Source organism: Brienomyrus brachyistius, chromosome 10 (assembly GCF_023856365.1).
Source record: "Brienomyrus brachyistius isolate T26 chromosome 10, BBRACH_0.4, whole genome shotgun sequence".
Lineage (NCBI taxonomy): Eukaryota > Metazoa > Chordata > Actinopteri > Osteoglossiformes > Mormyridae > Brienomyrus > Brienomyrus brachyistius.
The window spans coordinates 27897430-27922245 of record NC_064542.1 but is presented as its reverse complement, the minus strand read 5'-3'; the positions used below and the strand labels follow the sequence as shown (position 1 = coordinate 27922245).

General features: G+C 47.0%; 1 protein-coding gene across 7 annotated transcripts in view; it reads left to right on the top strand.

Moving 5' to 3' along the window:
* Positions 1–24816, top strand: part of fgf13a (fibroblast growth factor 13a) — a 45653-nt gene that overhangs the window by 5994 nt on the left and 14843 nt on the right. The window contains exon 1 of one of the 7 annotated variants that reach the window (XM_049029647.1): positions 22043–22082. The exons of 5 other annotated variants lie outside the window; for them this stretch is intronic. In XM_049029647.1, coding sequence (XP_048885604.1) covers positions 22052–22082 — 31 coding nt within the window. In that variant the 5' untranslated portion in view covers positions 22043–22051. Of the gene's footprint in view, positions 1–22042; positions 22083–24240; positions 24736–24816 lie in introns of those variants that run through there. One more of the 7 variants, XM_049029640.1, reaches the window with a different exon arrangement.

Sequence of the window (24816 nt, the reverse complement as noted above, 5' to 3'; positions counted from 1 at the left end):
ACCACCCTCATGTTCTGATTCAATGAAGATTCTCTTTACAAATACAAACTGCTTCTTTAATAGCAAATAAGTAGGCCAAAATCCCATGACCCATGAGACCTGTCTAACCTGTGTTCATTAATATAAAGATTTCTCATGTAAAGTGATATATATGTAGAGCAGTTTATTGTAGATTTATTTGATGTAGAGTCATGAAGAATGATTTGTTGAAGAGTGAATTGATGTAGAGTGATTACTTGTAGAGTGACATCTAGTGTGATTGGATGCATGAAAATGTTGATCTTAGAGGGTCAGCCAGCACAGACAAATGGCATTTCTCTCGTTAAATGAATGAGTGCAGTCAGAAGTTACCACAGTAGAAATCAGGAGTTAAGAGGGGGGAAATACTCTGGGAAAGTACTGTTAGAAAAATGGACTTTGCTATTTGGAACTTGATTGGCAGTGCTGAACTTGACAGTGTAAATTAACAGTGTTGAAACTGAACATTGTATGTGAACTGGCAGTGTTAAAGTCTACAGTATCAATTGGCAATGTGTATGCCATCAGTGTAAATTAACAGTGTAAATTGGCAGTGTGCATGCAATGAGGGTAAATTAGCAGTGTAAATTGGGAGTGTAAATTAGCAGTGTAAATTGGGAGTGTAAATTAGCAGTGTAAATTGGCAGTGTTGCGTCCAAGCCAAAGCAGCGTTTACATGGCTCGGTTTTAGAGATATCTGTGCAGAATTTATACTAGCATGATGTACATCAGAAATACTTTGAAAATAAGCATTCATATGTAACACACAAATATAGAGACATGAAACCCTGAGCTTACATTTATCAGTATTTGAGAGTATGGCACAGTAACACAGAGAGAGTGACTGGTCGGGGGAGGAGTCTCGCAGTCCTGCCAGCAGAACCGGGCCAGATGGCCACCTCCTGTGGTGTCCTGATCCTGTCTTGGCTCTAACTCTCCATCCTTACGTGGAGGAAGGATCAGAAAATGACTTGTTCCACGTTCCCATTCTTTTCTGTCTTCTTCTTCATCTTCTCCTCCTTTCGCTGTGGCTGAATGTGCAGCATGGTCATCGATGGCCATGCTGAGGACAGTATGACCCAGATAGCTGTAATTGCAGTAACAGACCGTGGTCCCAGCAGTTTGCTTGCAGGCCTTGCCTCCCCCGCCCCCCCGGCCCCTACTCCTGCTGACTATCCGGGGGCTGGCTTGGGTACCAGGCGAGACAGCTTGTTTGGGTGGGTCGGCATGTGAGTTAAAAATGAGATTATCGTATGTCCTCTATCGCCCGAGGATGGTGGTGAGATAATGGTGGAAAATTAAACACAAACCCTTGCTGTGAGGCTGGGGAATGGGCTTCCTGTGTTTCCTGACTTCAACCGCAAACTATGAGGCAGATCCGATGCTAGAGATTTCTCCTCCATTACTTTTGGGCAGGGCCGTACAAAGGCAAGACTCGGGCCCTGAAAGATTCTTCCGAACCAATCCAAAGCTACCATTATCCATGCTCACTCACTCATGGGCTCCCCCTAGTGTCTGGGCCCCAGAAAGTCTTCCCCTCTCTCCCTCTTTGTGGTCAGGGCTGCCCCCGGGGCAAGGGGTCTCCTATCTTCCCCAGTGCCCCCTGAACCCACTGCCATGTTCCCTGTGTCTGTCTCTGTAGATTGCTAGCTCTATTGGGTGAGCTTTCCCACAATGCTTTTGGGGAGGATGGGGTTATCACTCTCATAAGATGCAGCCACAAGTGTAGTCAGTGGCCAGTTACTCTGAATATGCATCATCCACATCTGTGGAAGCTGCTGTATCATAAAACATGGTAACGCAGCCCAGTGACTGAATGCCGTCTTGGACATCGGCCAGCATGCATAGCATCGCTCAGCTTGGAAGCACCTCTTTAATTCAGTATTTACTAAAATGAAGCAAGAAAATCCTGCCAAGCCATAATTATAGGATTTACGTCTATTTTTTGGACAGTGTTTCTAAACTGCTTCCATCTCATGGAAGCCCACTGAAGCTAATTTTGCCATCTGTTTTTACAAGAATGTCCTCTACTTGGCTCTACTATGTCAGCACTGAGAGCCTCAACCTGGGAGGGGACCGAAACCTGAGGAATGTTCACCCATTCATCTTTTTTCCTTAACCACTTATTCAGAGGACTAGGCAGGGGACACCCTGCAGGGGGATGCCTGTCCATCACAGGGCACTAAACGGGGGACACCCAGGACGGGATGCCAGTCCATCACAGGGCACTAAACGGGGGACACCCAGGACGGGATGCCAGTCCATCACAGGGCACTAAACGGGGGACACCCAGGACGGGATGCCTGTCCATCACAGGGTGCTAAACGGGGGACACCCAGGACGGGATGCCAGTCCATCACAGGGCACTAAACGGGGGACACCCAGGACGGGATGCCAGTCCATCACAGGGCACTAAACGGGGGACACCCAGGACGGGATGCCAGTCCATCACAGGGCACTAAACGGGGGACACCCAGGACGGGATGCCAGTCCATCACAGGGCACTAAACGGGGGACACCCAGGACGGGATGCCAGTCCAGTCCATCACAGGGCACAAGGCAGGGGACACGTCGCCATTATTCTCTATAGCTTAAGTTATACTAAATTATGGGGAGATTATTCTCCAAAGGACTCCTCCTTAGCCATCTGTCTTTTCCTGGCACATGGCCGTACAAGGGTTAGAGTCAGGCTAAATGTGAACAGTTACATTATGATGTAATGGCTATAAATTAGCCACTGGTAGCTATAATGGTATAATTCAATATCTCGCTGACTGTTTGCCTGATTTCCGAAGAAAAAGGAATTGCCTTCAGTAGATGTGGACTTTGTAGCTGGCGTCTGAAGTTCAGATTTAGAGTATTTAAAATTATTTTGTGGGACGAGATCATTTAGAGCAACAGTATTTCTCTCTTGATTTTCCAAGTTGTTTACCAGGCCCAAGAAAAATGACCGCATCAGTCTTATGGTCTCCCTTAACTTCTAACCAGGGACCGGCTGACCCGGCATTCTCAAAAAATCTATGCGGCTTTGAAAAAACATGCCTGCTGAATATGTTAAATGTAAATCCAAACATGTTGAGGCAGCATTTAGCCAGAATGGTGCCTGACAGTGCAGCAACCCCCCCCCCTCCTGAAGATCCCAGGTAAAACCCAAACACAGCCGGTTTTGGGCTGTTTAATCAGCTTCAGCACTGCAGTTTTATGTGGAACCTGTTTTGTTTTATTTAGTGTAATTTATCATTTGCCCTGCAAATAATGTACATTACGGAATGCATGGTAGAATTTCTCTATGCCGACTGTCGTATATGACAGTTTAAAGTGGACGGTTGCCTGTATGGTGTGACAGTCCCCCTTACCTCGTGAGAGGGCGGGGCTCAATGTGCCGCAGCTGCTGCCATGGCGATGTCACCCTCCTGGGGATACAGGATGAGGTTCCCTGCCTCCCAGAGCTAAGAAGACAGCTCTTTGGTTTAACAGTCTGCTAAGTTGTCCCAGTTAATGTGAAAGTGGGGTCTGGTTAGAGCCCACACCTGTTACATAGACCACACTGAGTGATTGGTTGACTGATAGATAGAGGGATTGATTGATTGGTTGTGGTATATATGTATTGATAGATGTGTTTGATTGGTTAGTTAGTTTTCTCTAGAGTGATCAATGCCTGGTACTTGTGCGGCTAATGTGGCTGCTGGTGATGCTGTCAATCTCCTCTTTCGCTGCAGCATTGGTGCGACAGAAGGCCTTTTTATCTGAGGAGCCCCCCCAGACAAAGCCCCCACCCACACCACTGCTCCTCACTCAAGCGTATCTCTGCTTGTGTGCACAGTCCTCCTTTGATTTTTCTCCTGAATGCCCTCCGAAGGTCACACAGGCCTGGACCTGGAGATCTGTTTTATACGCCGGTTTGCCCTCCCTGTTGTCAGCTATGTGGATGACACGCCCGCTGCTCTCGCACACTTATGACGCCCTGTTCAGGCAATGAGCTGTCATTATCACCATGGCAACCTCGAGGGGTGGAGCCTCGAAGCAGAGCTATGTGAGAGCCGCGGGCCGCCATAGGTGTTCATGGCTGCGGCTGGCGAGCCGGTGCAAAACTGCCGTCTCCTTTATTATCTTCCTGCTTGGTTGATTGCAGAAAATGTCAGCATTTGGTGGCATAGCAGGCATGGGGGTTTACAACCAGTAGATAAAACGTCATGCTGACTGACGATATCCAGTGTTTTAGCTCAGCATTGCTGAAAAAGCATGATCTTAGGTGGACAGACAGGCAGACATACAGACAGACAGACATGCAGACATATAGGCAGGCAGGAAGGCATGCAGGCAGACAAACAGGCAGACCAACAGACAGGCAGGTAGGCCAATAGACAGATAGACAGGCAGACAGATGGACAAGCAGACAGACGGGCAGGCAGGTAGGCAGACAAATAGACAGACAGATAGACAGGCAGACAGATGGGCAGGCAGGTAGGCAGACAAATAGACAGACAGATAGACAGGCAGACAGATGGGCAGGCAGGTAGGCAGACAAATAGACAGACAGATAGACAGGCAGACAGATGGGCAGGCAGGTAGGCAGACAAATAGACAGACAGATAGACAGGCAGACAGATGGGCAGCCAGGTAGGCAGACAAATAGACAGACAGATAGACAGGCAGACAGATGGGCAGGCAGGTAGGCAGACAAATAGCCAGACAGATAGACAGGCAGACAGATGGGCAGGCAGACAGAGGGGCAGGCAGGTAGGCAGACAAATAGACAGACAGATAGACAGGCAAACTGGAAATTGAGAAGCTCAGCAATGTTACTGAACAACCAGTTTAAGTACCTATACGATGTACGATGATGTTTGCTGCTCTTGGTCACCTTTTCCTTGGTCTCTCTGTCTCTTTCTTCTCATGCACATTGTCTCAGGCCTGCCCTCCTGTGTTACCATGGCAGCGGTCACTCGTGCCATTGGCTGAGTGACAGCACATCCACAATGGGGCTCACTCTGAGGCGCGAGCCTGCGGATTTTCTCGGCCTTGTTTATTCTCCCAGCTTGCGTGCCTCTTTTACGCATGAGACAATATCTGAAAGGTGTGGTGAAAGATGAACAAATCCTGCCAGTCGCCTCCTCGTCCGTGAAGGCAAAAACAAACTGTTCTCATTTCAGTGAAGAAGCTTAATATTATATGTTTCATTCATTCATCGTGTGCTGGAGCTGCGGCTTTCTGGGCACTTCTGGTGTTTTCTTTCAAACATTTACATTTTTGCCAAGACTAATGGAAGATGGTTACATTGAAAATGAATCTGTTTTGTCAGGGAAATAGCAACCCCAGCAGGCCCACTGTGAGGAGTGATCGCCGTAATGAGGCGCACGGTGTCGACCCGCTGAACGCGAGCCGGAAACAGCACCGACAAACGTGTTAATGCTGCAGCATGTGACTGGCCCCCTCTTTCAGCTTCTGCATCACTGTAAATCAGTGTAGGACATACACAGCAGTCACTTAATACCACGTGCAATGGTTACGGTCCTAAAAATCTTCCTCAAAATATTTCATTTCAGATCACACTTTAAAATGTGTGAATCTTTTAAATGGCCCTTTAGGGTCCTGCCCTTTGAGGTCCTGCCCTTTAGGGTCCTGCCCTTTGAGGCCCTGCCCTTTGAGGCCCTGTTCTTTAGGGTCCTGCCCTTTAGGGTCCTGTCTTTTGAGGCCCTGCCCTTTAGGGTCCTGCCCTTAGAGGCCCTGCCCTTTAGGGTCCTGTCCTTTGAGGCCCTGTTCTTTAGGGTCCTGCCCTTTGAAGCTCTGCCCTTTAAGGTCCTGTCCTTTGAGGCCCTGCCCTTTGAGGCCCTGTTCTTTAGGGTCCTGCCCTTTAGGGTCCTGTCTTTTGAGGCCCTGCCCTTTAGGGTCCTGCCCTTTGAGCCCCTGCCTTTTAGGGTCCTGCCATTTGAGGTCTTGCCTATTGAGGTCCTGCTTTTTAGGGTCCTGCCCACTGAGATCTTCCCTTTTGGGGTCCTGCCCTTAAGATTCCTGCCTATTGAGACCCTGCCCATTTGGAGCTCAGTCCCGCCCAGTGGGTCTCTGCCCTCTGCTCAGATTACTTTGGAAGTAGAACAGTTCAGTTCACTTAGGTCACATGACTGGTGTGATTAGGCTTTAAGTCATTAGGCTTTAATCTGTGTGCATTTTCGCAAGCCATTAGTATTGATTGACTCTTTAAGATCATCACTTATAGCCCTTTTATTTCCATGGAAATCTGTCTCTGTTTGATAGATGTGACTGGGTGGCGTGCGCTGGGGGTCGGCATACAGTCGGCACTAAAACTCACACACTGTCACGGCTGTTTTTGTCATCGTGAACTCCATTCTAGGACGTGTCAGACTTCCTACACTGTAGCTCCTGAAAAGGTAGTACGATTACCCAGCAAAATAATACAAAGATCAGTCGGACAATACGACACAGTACAAGAGCGACAGACTTGACCACCCTTTACACTTTGCTGAGCTTTGCATTTCGCTCCCTGTTGAAATTCCTGCCCCCTCCATTTATGAGCTGAGTGTTTATGACCACACCCTGAGCGATCCCGTCACAGTGAGTCCCTCACAGAAATGAAACAGATTCGTGTTTGGCATGCGCCCAGGCGGGCGGATTGGAGTGGATCTGCGGGGGGCTGTTTTGAGGGTTAAGCTTAGGGTTAGGGTTGTGTGTTTCACTCGCAGAACAGGAAGGATGGTGGAACATTTTAATAATGGTTTTTTTGTACTCCAACTTCCATGAATGGCTGATATTTTTCTTTGGCAAGCCCTCAATAGTAGCAGTCTTACACATAATAAAGAATAATATATTAATCATAATATCGTATTTTGAGTGATATTTAAGAACTTCTTTTTCTTTTATTCATGAAACTTGGTGTTACGGCACTCGAGTGACATTATCCATAGACACATTTCGGTTCTTCATGATTGTTACTCCTGCTCAACACCTCCTCAAAGCTCCCTATCGTCCCACTGCACCCACCTGCCCGGTTACCAATTATCGAACCATATGACATCTTGGCATCATGATCACTGATGACATCATCTCTTAGGCGAGGAGAAGCTTGTCTGTCTGTCACCTCCTACTCTTCTGAAGGGCTTTTCAAACAAGCACTGTCAGTACCAGTGTGTTTTTCGTGGTCCTTTTAACGAGCACGACATCTCTGGCGCTAAAGACGGGGTTACATGCAGCTGCACTGTATGAAATGCAATTATATTAACAATACTGAGAATCATTTAGCAGCTGGATTGGCCCATAATTCACGACAGATGGTTCCACAATGGTTAGATATTAGTAAAGTGTCTAAAATAGCAGCCACTCTCCATATGGGCTATTAATGCATGGGAATTATTATGGAATGTGTAATTGTACCTTCATCCATCCTAAGTGTGATTTCAAGCTCCCATGGCAAAATGTAGCAAGAGTCACTGTGAGAGTCACATGCCTCGACACCGTGAGAGTCACATTCCTTGGCACTGTCAGAGTCACATGCCTCGGCACCGTCAGAGTCACATGCCTCGGCACCGTGAGAGTCACATTCCTCTGCACCGTCAGAGTCACATGCCTCGGCACCGTCAGAGTCGCATGCCTCGGCACCGTGATGTCCGCCAGGCTCGATCCACGTATGCATCATAACAGGCATCATATTCTCACTTCCAGTTTGCCTTTTCATATGGTATAATCTCATAGATTCATCTGCTTACCTTTGTTTTAAGGGGAAGTAGCTTCATGTTTGGTGACTTGCAGACACCAGAAATGCAGCGCTAGTCCTGTTTCAGCGCTATTTCAGTGCTGTCCCAGTGCTATTTCATTGCAGTTTCCATGCTGTTCCAGTGCTATTTCAGTGCCAGGTGCGGACTGGCCATGAAGTTCTGGAATATTCCCGGTGCACTGGTCTTTGAGGGCTGGTGTTTCTTCCCCAATGCCAGCGTTATTTTGCCTATATGAGCGCAAGCAGCAAAATATACCAAGGACTCCCCCACCCCGGTCACAACAAAATAGCTACCCAAAGGGGGGGCTTCTTAATATGATTGCAGCCGCTTGACAACAAATTCCCCTCCTGTTTATTGTTGCCAGTCCACCCCTGTTCAGTGCCAATTCAGTGCTAATTTAGTGCTGTTTCAATGCTATTTCAGTGCCATTTCTATGCTATTTCTGTGCTATTTCACTGCTGTTTTAGTGCTGTTTCGGTCATAGCAGTGATCTTTTCAGTGTGATGCACATTTTATCAAGTAGGACTAATATAAGCTGACTTATTTTCTAGAAGCTTCCCAGGACTTCAGTGATAATGGAAATGACACAAGACCAAAGGGCCATGAGCTATGTAGGGAAGTGACTATTGCTGATTAACCCTCCCGGTCCAGGTACCTCCAGACAATACTTGGTTCACTACATGAGCTGTGGAGACAGCATACTGTGGGCTGGTAAATGGAGGGACTGTTAGGTTGTGGCTCGAAGGGCTCAGCGCTTACAGCTGACCTGTCCCTCACCCTTAGCGTCCTGAAGGTCACCAGCGTCTTAATCATTTTGACTTTATTACACAAAATTGAGAAGTATTTCACCTGTGATTTTATTCCTGTGTGTTTGTTGGGCTGTGTTCTCTAAAACTGCTAAAGATTCTAATATAAAAGTTCTGGATTTGGGGAGATGCATGATGGTAAAATGAAACAGATCACTGAGTAAGAGTTGGCCGGATTGAACGGGGGAAGTGGACGTGGAGAGTGGCAGGTGTCCAGCCTGCTGGGAGCCTGGCAGCCTTGTGTTTGGGGTCACGGACTCTGCCTTGGACTCTCACGGAAGCGTCTGTGCATCCCAGAGATAACGCACTACTCTTCCTGTGCTTCTACGTCTTCACCTGTGCTCACTGCTCACTCATCCATCTGTAGCAGACGCCTATGCGCCCTTCACATGGCTCCTTTCCCATGATGCCCTTCTCATGGTGCCCTTCCCATGATGGCCTTCGCATGGCTCCCTTCCCATGGTGCCCTTCCCATGATAGCCTTCGCATGGCTCCCTTCCCATGATGCCCTTCCCATGATGGCCTTCGCATGGCTCCCTTCCCATGGTGCCCTTCCCATGATGCCCTTCCCATGGTGCCCTTCCCATGACGCCCCTCCCATGATGCCCTTCCCATGATGCCCTTCTCATGATGCCCTTCCCATGATGCCCTTCCCATGATGGCCTTCCCATGATGCCCTTCTCATGGTGCCCTTCCCATGATGCCCTTCTCATGGTGCCCTTCCCATGATGCCCTTCCCATGATGCCCTTCCCATGATGCCCTTCGCATGGTGCCCTTCCCATGATGCCCTTCCCATGATGGCCTTCCCATGACGGCCTTCCCATGATGCCCTTCGCATGATGGCCTTCCCATGATGCCCTTCTCATGGTGCCCTTCCCATGATGCCCTTCTCATGATGACCTTCCCATGATGCCCTTCTCATGGTGCCCTTCCCATGATGCCCTTCTCATGGTGCCCTTCCCATGATGCCCTTCCCATGATGCCCTTCCCATGATGCCCTTCCCATGATGCCCTTCTCATGGTGCCCTTCCCATGATGCCCTTCTCATGGTGCCCTTCCCATGATGCCCTTCCCATGATGCCCTTCCCATGATGCCCTTCGCATGGTGCCCTTCCCATGATGCCCTTCCCATGATGCCCTTCCCATGATGCCCTTCCCATGATGGCCTTCGCATGGCTCCCTTCCCATGATGCCCTTCCCATGGTGCCCTTCCCATGATGCCCTTCCCATGATGGCCTTTGCATGGCTCCCTTCCCATGATGCCCTTCGCATGGTGCCCTTCCCATGACGCCCTTCCCATGACACCCCTCCCATGATGCCCCTCCCATGATGCCCCTCCCATGACGCCCTTCCCATGGTCCTTTGTGGGCACAGTTGGATGCCTCAGTTCCAAGAGCAGGCCCTCAGCTGCCAGCTCCTGTCCTCCCAGACCGGACAGGAAGTTGGCTCAGGGACACGCGCCGGATGGGACTGTACAGATCCAAGTGACGTGGCTGTTTCTTTGTCATCATTGCATGAACTTTAGCTGAAACTGTCCCGTCAAAGTCCTACAGCATCCTGGGGAGCTCATTCCGCTGAGTGGCTCTGCATCCAGTGGGGGAGGCATGTCCTCACTGCCTTTGCACCAAGGGATGTGCCAGTGAAGAGGTCTGTTTGCCTCCAAAGTTCATGTTCGCTTTTTACACCCACCAGTGCTCCTGAATTTCTGTTTCATTTGGGTCTGGCCTAAACTGCAGGGCTGTATTAAGCCTTGATCCCATAGTGAGCTCAGCTCTGAGGACCCTGGACTGGGCACAACCTCCTCAGATACAGCTTCCGTTTAGGACACTACATCCTTCTGTTTGTCAGTTTGCAACCCATTGTATTTCATGTGTCTATTTAGCAGGCATTTTTATCCAAAGCAAAGCAGAGCATTTTGGGGTTAAAGGGCCTTGCTCAGGGCACCAATTGTGAAATCACAATGCCAGCCGTGGGATTTGAACAAGTCACATTTCGGTTGCAGCCGCAGTGTTCTAGCCCAAGCAGCCATACACCACCCCAATCAACCTGGAGAGACTGATATCTGCGCAGACTGCAAACCAGCCACATTACATTGAATCTGGAGAGATTGTATGTCTGCGCAGACTACAGGCTGGGTCCCTCATCCCATACACCGAGAGTGTGCAAGTTTGTGCAGGTTACATATCATCCTTGTTACTTTTGGATGGACTCTGGGGGTTATGTGTTGTGCAGGATGGGTGGGTAGTGGGATTCTATTGGGTCACGAGGAGTCAGATAAAGCCAAACACTGTGGAATCAGATTTGTGCCAATATCATCTAACAAAATTCTCACTGAAGCAAAAGAAATGTCATCTCAAAAGTAAATTTTATAACTTGCAAACAAATTTATAACTTGCAAATGTCATCTCAAAAGTAAATTTTATAACTTGCAAACAAATTTATAACTTGCAAATGTCATCTCAGTTGTTAATTAGAAATGTCCGTGACACTGACCTGTCAGTCAAAAACTTATTAGCCAATGGAGACGCGCCCCCTGAAAAAAACCCGCCCACACGATACGTTTGTGTCAGAACTGGAAGCTGACAGCATATCCGCAAAGTCAGGCAGCGCAAGCAGAAGAGCACATTATCAAAAGACCAATAATTTATTTGCAAGTAATAAATCTGTTTGCAAGTTGCAAATTTTACTTTTGATATGACATTTCTTTTGCTTCAGTGAGAAGTCTTGCTTGAAAATATTGGCACAAATCTGATTCCATAAAACACCCCCAGAGAAGGAGGGAGGGAGGGAGGGAGAGAGGGAGGGGCAGATTTAATCAGCACACTGACCCGGCCGACCCGGCTCTCCAAGCTGACCCCCCCCCCCCCCAGTCTTTCATTTCATAGAATAAAATAGGCCTCCTCAGAGGTGACGCGCTCGCTGGGTGATCATCAATGCTAGTAGCTTTCACAGTTTGTACTTTTAAATGATCCAGAAGAATGTTGGGGGGGTGGAGAACTTTCTCAGGGCGGGGCCCTGTCATGCGCTGGAGATCATTCATGGGGAATGTGTGAGCTACAAGCTTATTAGCCTGCTGAACAGCAAGCAGCAGCAGAATCCTCTGTTTATTGCTTTAATAAACACACACGGCAGCCAGAGGGACCACTGAGAACATCGCTGACGATCGGCACAAAAGGGCTTCCAGCTACGGAAAGTTCCGGATCCTGCCGCTGCGGCCCTGAAGTGGGCGGCTCCGCCGCTGGGTCCCGCTTTGCTTGCTTGTGCTACTTGCTCTTCAGGTCCTTCTGTATCAGAACAGCTTCTGTTGTCAGGTCTCTTACTGCCAGTAGCCCACCTGCTGCCACCTTTTTTAAAGAGCCTCCAGGGGGCGACACACACATCCACGTCTCCACTCTGAGTTACCTGGGTGGCAATGGTTTTTGTCAAGTGTTAGAACTTGGGGACATTCACACACATTAAAGACTGCAGTATTATAGTGATCTGTACATTTTAAATGCTTAACAAAACGGGCCAGAGACTGATCTGCTGGCTGCTCTGCTGACTGATCGGTACATTGATCCTTAGACTGATCTACTGCCTGCTCTGCTGACTGATTGGTACATTGATCCTTAGACTGATCTGCTGGATGCTCTGCTGACTGATCGGTACATTGATCCTTAGACTGATCTGCTGGCTGCTCTGCTGACTGATCGGTACATTGATCCTTAGACTGATCTGCTGGATGCTCTGCTGACTGATCGGTACATTGATCCTTAGACTGATCTGTAGACTGATCTGCTGGATGCTCTGCTGACTGATCGGTACATTGATCCTTAGACTGATCTGCTGGATGCTCTGCTGACTGATCGGTACATTGGTCCTTAGACTGATCTGCTGGCTGATCTGCTGGCTGCTCTGCTGACTGATCGGTACATTGGTCCTTAGACTGATCTGCTGGCTGATCTGCTGGCTGCTCTGCTGACTGATCGGTACATTGATCCTTAGACTGATCTGTAGACTGATCTGCTGGATGCTCTGCTGACTGATTGATACATTGATCCTTAGATGGATCTGCTGGCTGCTCTGCTGACTGATTGGAAAATTGATCCTTAGACTGATCTGCAGACTGATCTGCTGGATGCTCTGCTGACTGATCGGTACATTGATCCTTAGACTGATCCTTAGACTGATCTGCTGGCTGCTCTGCTGACTGATCAGTACATTGATCCTTAGACTGATCTGCTGGCTGCCCTGCTGACTGATCGGTACATTGATCCTTAGACTGATCTGCAGACGTAGCTGCAGACTGATCTGCTGGATGCTCTGCTGACTGATCGGTACATTGATCCTTAGACTGATCTGCAGACTTAGCTACAGACTGATCTGCTGGATGCTCTGCTGACTGATCGGTACATTGATCCTTAGACTGATCTGCAGACTTAGCTGCAGACTGATCTGCTGGATGCTCTGCTGATTGGTACATTGATCCTCAGACTGATCTGCTGGCTGCTCTTCTGGCTGATCGGTACTTTGATCCTTAGACTGATCTGCTGGCTGCTCTTCTGACTGATCGGTACATTGATCCTTAGACTGATCTGCCGACTGATCCGTAGACTGATCTGCTGGATGCTCTGCTGACTGATCGGTACATTGATCCTCAGACTGATCTGCTGGCTGCTCTTCTGACTGATCGGTACATTGATCCTTAGACTGATCTGCCGACTGATCCTTAGACTGATCTGCTGGATGCTCTGCTGACTGATCGGTACATTGATCCTTAGACTGATCTGCTGGCTGCTCTGCTGGCTGCTCTGCTGACTGATCGGTACATTGATCCTTAGACTGATCTGCTGGCTGCTCTGCTGACTGATCGGTACATTGATCCTTAGACTGATCTGCTGGCTGCTCTGCTGACTGATCGGTACATTGATCCTTAGACTGATCTGCTGGATACTCTGCTGACTGATCTGTTGAAAGATTTGACTGATTTGCAAACTGATCTGCGGAGGTTTCTGTTGATTGATCTGCTGACTGATCTGCTGACTGATCGGTACATTGATCCTTAGACTGATCTGCAAACTGATCTGTTGATTGATCTGCTGACTGATCTGCAAACTGATTTGTTGGTTGATCAGCTGACTGATCTGCAAACTGATCTGTTGATTGATCTGCTGACTGATCTGCTGACTGATCTGCTGACTGATCTGCTGACTGATCTGTTGATTGATCTGCTGGCTGATCGTCAAACTTATCATCAGACTGAGCTGTATCTTCAACCTCAGGAGCAGTGCAGTCTTGCTGCTTGTTCTTCTCCTGCCCCATCACCTACCCCCCTCACACAGCTCATACATAACATGTAGCTCAGACAGAAAAGCCTGGCAGTGGCTGACCCCCCCCCCTCCCCCCCAGCCTGTTGTTTTTCCCCCCACATCTTGTGGATCTCATTTTCTGTTGAGACTCCTTCTCCCTTCAGTAAGTATTTCTGTTCTCTTGCTCCTGTTGCTCTTGACGTTTTTTTTCCTTTCCTTTGTTTCCTCATGTTTTCTTGTTTATTTTGATTTTAATTCCTTATTTTTTCCCTTTTTTCGGTTGTGTAGCCACATCTAACCTCAGTTCGGTTTGCTCTGATGTGGCCACAGTCCAGGATGATGCTGGTCCAGGTACACAGGAGTACTTAATGTTGCGGCGGCAGGATTCCGTCCATTCTGCGGATTTAAGGAGTAAAAGGTCCCCTTTTCGTGCTAAATGTCATGAAATCTTCTGCTGCCCGTTGAAGCAAGTCATCCAGAAAGACATCACAGAACCTGAAGGTTTGTTCAAACAGATCTGTGTCCATTCTATATTTCCACAAGTCACATTTCATGAGTCTGTATTATTGCCCTCCCTAAACTGCCTTCCTTCATAGAATGAAGGCTTCCTTTTGTAAAGCTTTAGATAGTGCCTGGTTACTGTGCTTTTCCTGGGTCACAGAACCATAGGAACATATATACCAGTGTAGTGTCAGTATAAGGTTCCTTTACCTGTATAAGGTGCATGTGTCATTATAAGGTTCCTGTACCTGTATATTGTGCATGTGTCAGTATGACATCACTGTGCCTGTATTAGATGCATGTGTTACTATAAGGTTCCTGTACCTATATATGGTGCACGTGTTGGTAGAAGGTTCTTTTATCTACATAAGATGCATGTCTCAGTATAAAGTTCCTGTACCTGTATGAGGTGTATGTCTCAGTATAAGGTTCCTGTACCTGTATGAGGTGTATGTGTCAGTATAAGGTTGCTGTACCTGTATATAAGGTGTATGTGTCAGTATAAGGTTGCTGTACCTGTATATAAGGTGTATGTGTCAGTATAAGGTTGCTGTACCTGTATATAAGGTGTATGTGTCAGTATTTGTTATACATGGTTCATTAGACTGGCATCGACATTCAGGAACCCCACGTCTTGCCAATGCCTTCTTTACAATGCAGATCAGCCTCCTGTTTTCATGTTTGTCGGAGATAAAAACAAGCAAACACCCACAAGTGACCTTGCTGCTAGTTGGAGGCAGGTCCATTTTTTTGTACGACTTTCCAATGACAACTGCTTTGGATCATTATTACATTATTATATTATTTCCTTCCATCCAAGAGCCTAAGTGGGGGCTGTTGAGAAAATTTGCTCTTAGCAAGGGCACCTGAAACAGATGTCAGCCGATATAGCAGGGCATCGCAGTCTTTCTCGCCTTCTGAGCTCCGCGATGCTCACGCATGGGCACACTGCCGTGCTTTGTGGTTTACGGTTGAGGAAAGGAGCCCTCCCAGCTATGGCCCAATGATCGTTCCACCACTGCTCTATCCCTGGCCGCTTACCACATGGCTGCTATTGGCTCAGGAATTCAGATGCTGTCAGATGTTGTCAGTAACTGCAGCGTTTCCCACTCCTGTGGACAGTAGGCGGTTCTTCTGACCTTTCTCATCTAAGGAGTACTTACCTCCGGCTGTGCTGGGTTCTCCTTTGTTTCCCACAGCCTGATGCGAATGGTTCTTTTAGCCTGTAGGACGGCTCTGTAACTTGGACAATTTATCATCCACATGCCAGTGAATTCAGTGACAGTGCAACACAGTGCTTGCGTTCACTTGATGTATACAACATGTACAAGGTGTGCAGGTCGCGTGCGTCACCTTGGGGGACTTCAGGACTGACACTGGTAGGTTCCGGTGTAGCATCAGCAGCTCGAGAAGCAGGTTGGAACATCACTGATAAAATAAGTTGCTTCTGTAAGTACAGGACAGTGGTGAGCAGGCCCAAGCCCTGCGGCATTTCCCTGCTCTGATTAGACACACCGAGCAGGATTTATTAAGGCTGACCTTGCTCAGGTGCACATTATAAAATAAAGTGGCTATTTGTAGAGTGCAAAGATGTCCTGATCCTCAGCTTCATGTATATTCTTGCTTTGAGTGTGGTTTGTGTGGACAGTATAAGGACTCACAGGGTCTGGGATGAAAGTGGAGTCGCAAAATCTGAGCCCGACAGTGGAGTCACAGCATCTATCATGGGAATTGAGTCACAACAACTGGTCTGACATTGGAGTCACAGTGTCTGGGATGAGAATGGAATCATCACATCTGGGCTGACAGTGCAGTCATGGTGTTTGGGATGGGAATGGAGTCACAGTGGAAGGCTGGGACTTAGGAAGCCCTAACACTAACCAGACCCAAAGGGGGAGCCCATCCTCCAGGGGGCGGCAGAGGAAGCCCTAACCCTAACCAGACCCAAAGGGGGAGCCCGTCCTCCAGGGGGCGGCAGAGGAAGCCCTAACCCTAACCAGACCCAAAGGGGGAGCCCATCCTCCAGGGGGCAGCAGAGGAAGATCTAACCCTAACCAGACTCAAAGGGGGACCCCATCTTTCACCGGCTGGCAGTGGAAGTCAAATTAACAAAGTTTTGATTTATACAAATCGTTAAAATTGCTAAAATCTGGGTGAAAATGTATCCAAAGCAGAAATGGATGCTAATGTCTGAGCAGGGAGGTGATGGTGCCTCTAATATAGGAGATATGATCAGTGGTGTGGTACAGGCAAGGGCGACATCACTGGTAGCAGGGTAAGCAGTGGGATGACATGTGACAGGCGGGAGGGCAGGCAGGAAGGATGCCCCAGGTAAGCGGGGGCATCGCAGGCTGCAGGATAGCTGGATCATAAGCATTGAATTTAGGGTGGCAGCGAGGGCTCAGTCTCTGGCATGAGAGCAAAGGCTCAAAAATCTCTTTCTGGACTTTTAGCCTAATCGTTTGCTTTGTAATCAGTCCTGCAGTCACTTCCTCGGTTCCTCAGTGGCACTGAAAAGCTCAAAACGTGAGGATGCAGCTGTGGCAGCCTTTCACATCTGCTATTAGTCAGTCAAGCGGCTTCTCTGAGCAAGTAGTGCTTTCTTACTGTGCCTCTCAGTAGGCCACGTTTAGAGGGTGCGATGACGTAATGGCTAATTGACAATAAAGAGACTTCCTACTAAATATTGGCAGCCCCCAGGTTACAAACGAGGCACGTTTCCTGAGTCTATCTTTAAGTCGAGTTTGTAGGTAAGTTGGAAAAATAATACAGGACATAATAATAATAATAATAATAATAATAAAAGTAACCACATATGATACTGTACTGCATCTCGAGCCAATGCATGTTTGTGGCCGAGCAGTGTTTTCACAAGCATCACAAAGTAGTATATGCATTCGTTATCACGAAATATTGTAATTAACCCAGACTTTTAATAGGCTTTACGGCAGTCCATTCCTCGGAGTTGCCCATAAGTCAGACGTTTTTAACCCGGGGAATGCCTGTAGTAAAACAGTTTTTGGCTGCCACTCCAGAAAGGAACGCTGATGTGCCGATGTACATAGTGCAATTGATGCTGGTGGCGGCGATGTTGAGAATGGTGACTTAGAAACCATTCCGTCTTCATGATCTGACTTTGATCACGGAGATGATGTAACATATGTTCTGGACGTTAACCTCTTGTTCAGACGACCCTCAGGATCCTGGCCTCTCTGGCTCCACTGCTGGCTTTCTGTTACGCTGCCATTTCTCCGGAATGTTCCGTGTCATCGTTTGTTTCTTTTGCTGGTGGATCGGTCTCGAAATCCTGCCTGGCTTTCGCTGGACGTATTTGTGGAGCTGTTAGAATGGCCTCCTTAATATTCGAGTGCCTCTACCTTCCAGGGTTTCTTGGCCAACCTTCAGATTGAAAGCCGTATTTTTTTGCATCCTAGCCTGCCATGCTGTTAACTTCAACAATTACTAACACAGACATCTCCAGCTTCTGTATGTCGTATTAATGTTATTTATACATCACTGTTTCATGAGGAGCAACATGGGACGCCTTACACCTCAAAAGTACAGTTGCCTGATAAGGCTCTGCCTCCTTGTACTACTAAAAGGAGAGTGTTTAATTAACCACCCTAAACGCAGCCTGTTGGTTTATCGCAGGAATCAGCCATTCCTCAAGCTTCTGTCATTTTCGATCACATTAGCGACATCGTATTGCATGGCTGACTGGGTTATAGCTGATACATATTGTACTGCCCCATAATCAGGATGTATACATACAAAACCACACCAGCAAAGCAAGACCTTCTCCATGTAGGACCCCACAGTTTGTAGCTAAATGTAGTTATAAGTGTCAGTCAGGAACCGAGAGTTTGGAGGGAAGTGCCAAAGTGGTTATGTCAACATGACATTGTGTGAGAATACCAGGACAGCCCCCCCCCCCCCCCATACACACACACACATGCAGACTATTCAACGAATTCTATTGTTTGTCCTGCATCAAACACATGCTCATTACATCCTATCGCTTTAGCCTTATGATATTGGGCTGAGTGAAGATGTAGCTAGCCTAGCTACTTTGAGTGTAGTGGAGTGTAGCTAGCCTAGCTAGCCTGAGTGTAGAGGAGTGCATGTAGCATAGCTAGCTGGAGGGCAGAAGAGAGTAGGTAGCCTAACTACCCTGAGGTCAGTGGAGTGTAGCTAGCCTAGCTAGCCTGAGTGCAGAGGAGTGTAGCTAGCCTAGCTACCCCAAGGGCAGAATAGTGTAGCTAGCCTGAGTGCAGAGGAGTGTAGCTAGCCTAGCAACCCCAAGGGCAGAGGAGTGCATGTAGCTTAGCTGCCCTGAGTACCCTGGGTAAATTAAATTAAATCAATAACAGTAATATCTGTGATGGGTTGGTACCCCATCCTGGGTTATTCCATACCTTGCACATGTATCTCCAGACCCGGACATCTTTGGTCAGTTGGCTGGCGTGAGATGGAAGACAAGTCTGCACACGCATGTACACGTATTTAAGAATTATATTAGCTTGTAAATAGTCTGTAAACAGCCTGTACATGCAAACAACCCCAACGCTTTTGATGAAGCTAATTTTAGTTTTATAACTGAATAATATAAATTTCCTGTTAGATTTCCTGCATGAGTGAGAGTCTGAAAGCGTGAGTGTCATGCCAGATGCGTGGGAGTTGGCAACCTTGCAGAAATAGTTCTAAAGCAGTTATAGACAGTTTGCAGACTGGCAGATAATACCTTGCTGACTCCATTCTAGAATTTTCCTTGTCGTCAGCAGCATCTCAGTCCAGTAATGACATTCCTGCTCCCATAATGACAACTGCGTCGCTCTCATATCCCTCATTCTATTATCCAGAGTCAGGACTAGTGCCACTTTACAGTTTGAAGCAGAGCCTGAACTCCAGCTATAAGGAGAAAGACTAAAAAAAGGAATATCGAAATAGAGCAGGATTTGTGTGCCTAGTGATCTAATGGATGTTTGGCTCTTTCTCCCAAGTGTGATGGACCACATGATCAGTCAGTGTCATTACACAGTGATTCAGCCCATAAACACTGTGACTACGGCAATTGGGGCTGTACTGTTATATGGAGAGGGAGTGGTACTGGGATAGGACAATGAGGATTACAGGGCAAAAGTGTGGATGGGACAGTAAGGATTATAAGATAGCTGGACTCTGTTCTGCAGCATGCGTGGGACAGCGAGTATTGTAGTATAGCTGGACTCTGCTCTGCAGTGTGGGTGGGACAGTGAGTATTGTAGGACAGCTGGACTCTGCTCTGCAGTGTGGGTGGGACAGCGAGTATTGCAGGACAGCTGGACTCTGCTCTGCAGTGTGGTGGGGACAGCGAGTATTGCAGGACAGCTGGACTCTGCTCTGCAGTGTGGGTGGGACAGCGAGTATTGTAGTATAGCTGGACTCTGCTCTGCAGTGTGGTGGGGACAGCGAGTATTGCAGGACAGCTGGACTCTGCTCTGCAGTGTGGGTGGGACAGCGAGTATTGCAGGACAGCTGGACTCTGCTCTGCAGTGTGGGTGGGACAGTGAGTATTGCAGGACTGCTGGACTCTGCTCTGCAGTGTGGGTGGGACAGTGAGTAATGTAGGACAGCTGGACTGAAGTTAAATAAATCTAATCTTTGATGTGTGTCCCTTGAACATCAAATAAAGACAATAACATCAAATGTACTGTTGATCAACAAATATAATCAACAGCACCTTCCCCTAATGGCCATTGTATTCAATTCAATTCAGTTTTATTTGTATTGTGCATTTTCACAACATTACATTGTCTCAAAGCGTGTAGAATGGTGCCCTGGTCTTCAGGATGATATTATTCTCTCCCTGCAGGAAGCTGAAATATGATTGCGTGTTGTTAATACATGCATGTACTGTGTCCAGAAACTGTGCAGGATATTGGAGAGCAGTGCGGCCATCTGTCCATATCTGTTGTTAGACTGGCACTGAAAACGGAAGGTTCTGGAATGCTGCCGTTCAGCGATGCATGGCATGGTGACAGATAAATCAAATAGTATCACTGGCTGTAATATCATTTGGCTTGCAGATGAAATATCGCATGGTTCTGGCTGTCTCCAGACTGAAGAGATGGGCGTTTCCTTGTCATATGACCGCTCATCGCCTCACGATGTTCCGCCTGCCCCTTATTTCTCTGTGAAATTCACCAGCACTTCGGATGTGCTTGACGAGCACCAGATCAAGCCAGCAGAAATATGAGTCGATAGGTACCTCAAAAAAATTGCTTGCAGCCATCCCCCCCCCCCCCCCGTTTTGTTTCATTTATTGTTTTTTATTTTGTTTAACAATCTTTATTTCATGAACTGTTTATCTTCTGAAATGGTAAGAAAAATGTGCCAGTCGTGTTAAATCACAGCCAGCCCTCCGAGGAGATGACTGATCATCTATCAGATTACGATGATGACGAGTGCGGGTGTGGTGTGCGGTGAGGGTGGGGTGCCTCCTTTATCAGATTATCGTAAAGCTGTTATTGCGTGTATGGAGCAGCCCGACATTTAGAGGCACAAAGAATATACTTTTATGGCGGTTTTGGTGCACTACACAAATAAATTCAATTATAACTATGAGGTCCTTCTGCAGACCCATCCTAGTCCCAGCAAGCTTCGCGCGGCTTCCCCTTGTACTTCTGTCTTCAGGTGCTGACTTTCCTTTAAGTTTAAGCCACACCATAGATACATTTCGGGAAACGAATTCCCTGTGGAGGAGTACCATGAACAGTCATTCCCTGCCGTGTAGCCCCATCTAGTGGTAGAAGACGGAAGCTTCGCCATCGGTCACTTTTTTGTGGATTACTTATAACAGAAGTAACAGTATTAAGAGTTTTCTCTTCGCTTTCTTGATTAAATATACAGATGTCTTTTCACAAATCATCAAGTTTTATTTTTAGATGTGAACAAACGAGTGAAAAGGCTAAAACGCGTGAACTTTATACAGCATTAAATCTTTGAGTCAGTCATTTCATGAAAAAAAATCACATTAGTAGGCAATTAGGGAATAAATTAAGTATAAAACATTGGCTTATGATTTTTATTGCATGTGTATGTCTCGTGTCCTTGGGTAAATCCTAATTCATCTTAATATTCAACAAAGGCTTTTAACAATATAAGGCGTCCTTCTCATAACTATGTGACAGTCGGTGAAACGGGAATTAGTTAGCGTGAAGTCTAAGGTGAAGGCTTGCAGATGCTGTAAGCGATTGTCTAGTTTCCAGTGTGATGTGTATTGATGGATGTTGAAGCGTTTTCCACCAAAGTGGAAAGGCCTGTATAACCGGCGTAATAGACGCATTAGGGAGATCGTGTTACAGCCGTTTTTGTAACCCGAGTATTCTCGTCTTGACACGGCAATGGGCATTTTAGCGCGTAGCCTCGATTACCTTTTTTTGAGTAAGAACAAAGCAGTTTCAAAAACGCCCTATTGCTGTTTTCCGGATCAACTCTGCTTCCTAATGCATCATTAATGCGCATTTAAAAGTCATGAAGGCCTGTCACTAAAGTCCATTAATGAGCTTGGGACGGCACTCTGGTGGGATTGATGGTTTCTCCACAATGCCTTTGAGGATTGTTTGAATATGGCTTGACGGTGGTGGCACCCTCTTCCTTTCACTACGCGCCGCTCCACGGAGGGAGGAAGCTTCGCGGCGGATTGTTTTCACTCCCCTGCACAAAAGCATGACTTTCCCCTTAAGGAAATCCGTTTCAGGTACGCTTCAATCTGTTCTGTTTTCTTCTTTCTAAACATGGGACTCTAGTTATACTGTAAAAATGTTTGTGACTAATTGCATCAACGTTACGAATTATGATAAATAATCCAAATTGAATCTATTTTAAATATTAGTAAATATGAAAAAGCTTCTTTATGCACAGGTCGTGTAACAGCATAATGGACCGAATTCAATACTGAGCCCTTTGGCTGCTGTCCGAGGTGCTGAACTTATTAAAGCGCGCGAACTATCCTTTTTATATAATATATCCAGAACCCATGACCTCCTGATTGTACATAATTATAAAGCCTACCTCAGTATCCAAACATATTTATATTTGGAGTAATAAAGACTAAGTATTTACTATTTATACACTTGGTCTGCACATCTAATTGCTTTACTAACACTACTTGTAGAGATAAATACTAGTGATATACTCAAAATAATTTACTGAATCGAACGTGTTAGATATAAATTCGATATATATTTTTTATACTTTCCTATTGTTTTATTTTTTTTAAAGAAAGTCAAAAATGATAAAATGTAGACATCCGTCTCAACATAAGCTGTACTGTCGATGTTAATGGTAACTGGTATAAGGGTAATCGATCTGGGCGGTGACTTCTGATTTAATGATTGTATTACATAGGCTAATCGTGGTAAAATATAATGACAAATTGAGGAGGGACTAGACCAAATTCCATTAAGTACAGTGAAGATAAGCACGTTAAAACGGTGTAAGTCGTCGTTACTTTGCGTCATATGCACCTGGCGCAAATTATTTCTGATTACCCATAGATTTTTACATAATTTAAAACTGTAGGTGGCACCATTTGCTTCCACTTGTCACCGATGAGCAGTACTGCTTTGGCGCCGTCTACCAACCGAACTTGGGTGCGCTTAATGGCTGTAATAGAAAACAAGCTGTCACTCATGCCGCATGCAGTCCCTCTTCCTTCTCTGAAAAACACTTTAGGGGGCCAGTTACAGGGTGGACTGCGGTCGTTGGACGTCTCGACTGTGATTAGTGTAGCGTTAGCTGGGCTAAGACGTTACAGGCAAACTAGACTGAGTTTTAGAATATTTGCAAGCAATTGTTAAGACCCACAATAATACTGCACATTAAAGCCGTCATTTTTATCGAACCGCCGTATGTCTTTTCATATGTCAATACTTAACTTCTTAACTGAATGAGGTAAAGTCGTACACCAGTATGTTCAACATGAGACATGTAACCTCTCTTTTATGTCTCTTGTGCGTGTCACGCTTCTCTCTCACAATGCGGGGTTATCTCTAAATTTAGGGGGATTTTCCGTGGATATTGTTTTCCGTCTGTTTACATTGTATTGACACACTAAATACACTAAACAGCAATCGATTGCACTTGGAGCAGATAAGCGTTATGTTCTTGTTATATTCGAGTCGGTGCTTCTTGAGTTGATCCCCATAGATAAGGCTGCCCTGCGCTCAGCACCAGGACACGTTCGTGCCTGCCCTGCTCTGGGAACAGAGACATGCGATGACAGCGCTGCGGTCTGACGCTGTTTTCCTTAGATCCTTCAGGGCTCGTTTCTACAGCCTTACAGGAGCTTTTGCAGTTTAGATCTGCATGTGAGAAGACTAACTGTGAGGCATGTGCCAGCACTGAGACTGTGAGTAATTGCATCCACCTTTGGGTGCCAGTCACTTACTAGCCCGGAGCCAAGGAAATAGGTTTGCGATGAATATCTGCGATTGTATGCGGAGGCTGTCTGCGGGGACACCGCAGGTACTCGGCCAGGGAAGCCTCTGGATCTCCGGCGGGGAAGCCGGAGAAGGTTTTTAATTCAGTGACAGCTGCTGTGGGGCGGCAGTTTCTGCACATTTAGATACTTTACTAACTGGTTATTATTCATGTTCCATGAATAAACTTTTCGTTTCGTATGCTTGATATATTTTTATCAAGTTTTGTTACTGTGCTTATACTGGAAAAGTCCCTCACACTGAGGGCAAATGCTGAATTATAAAGTTATTACTTCGATAAGTAACAGAGGAAGAATCGTGACCGGTGTTAGTATTTTGAATGAAGCGGTTGGGGGTCGCCGCTCCTTTTCCAGTGTTTTTTTTTTTGCAGTGAAACGACCCCTCCGCTGGGCGCTGACAGACACGCAGTCAGCGAGGCTCAGACAGCCACATGTCGCCTTTCCTGCAGGCTGGGTGCATTTCTCTGGAGACTTGCTTTTATACTGGGGGAGAAGTGCTCCGTGAAGCTGAAACTCGATAAGACACTTAAAGCTTATAAGGAAATACCTGTAACGCCTGATCCACTCCCCGTATTTACTTGTGAGGCAATGGAAACGATGACCGCTCTGTGCATGTGGATTACGGAGGACTTTCACTTTTGTAGGAATAATTGATCTGTCGGTACGGGAATTAAGTTTTTCATTCATCTGAAAGTCTATCCGTGAACCGCCAAGCTGGCGATGGCCGCAGCGATCGCCAGCTCTCTGATCCGGCAGAAGCGCCTGGCACGGCAGCGGGAGAAGTCGGGCGTCCGGCGCTGCGGGAGCAGCCCGAGTAAAGGCAAGGCGGCGAGCGACAAGCCCGGCGTGCTCGGCATCTTCTCTCGGGTCAAACTCTTCGGCTCTAAGAAGCGAAGAAGGAGACGACCAGGTCTGATGCTGCCTGCTGTGTTTTCCTCTTGATAGTCGCTGTTGTTACCGACTGAGCAGCCGCCTTGTTACTTGCGTGCCA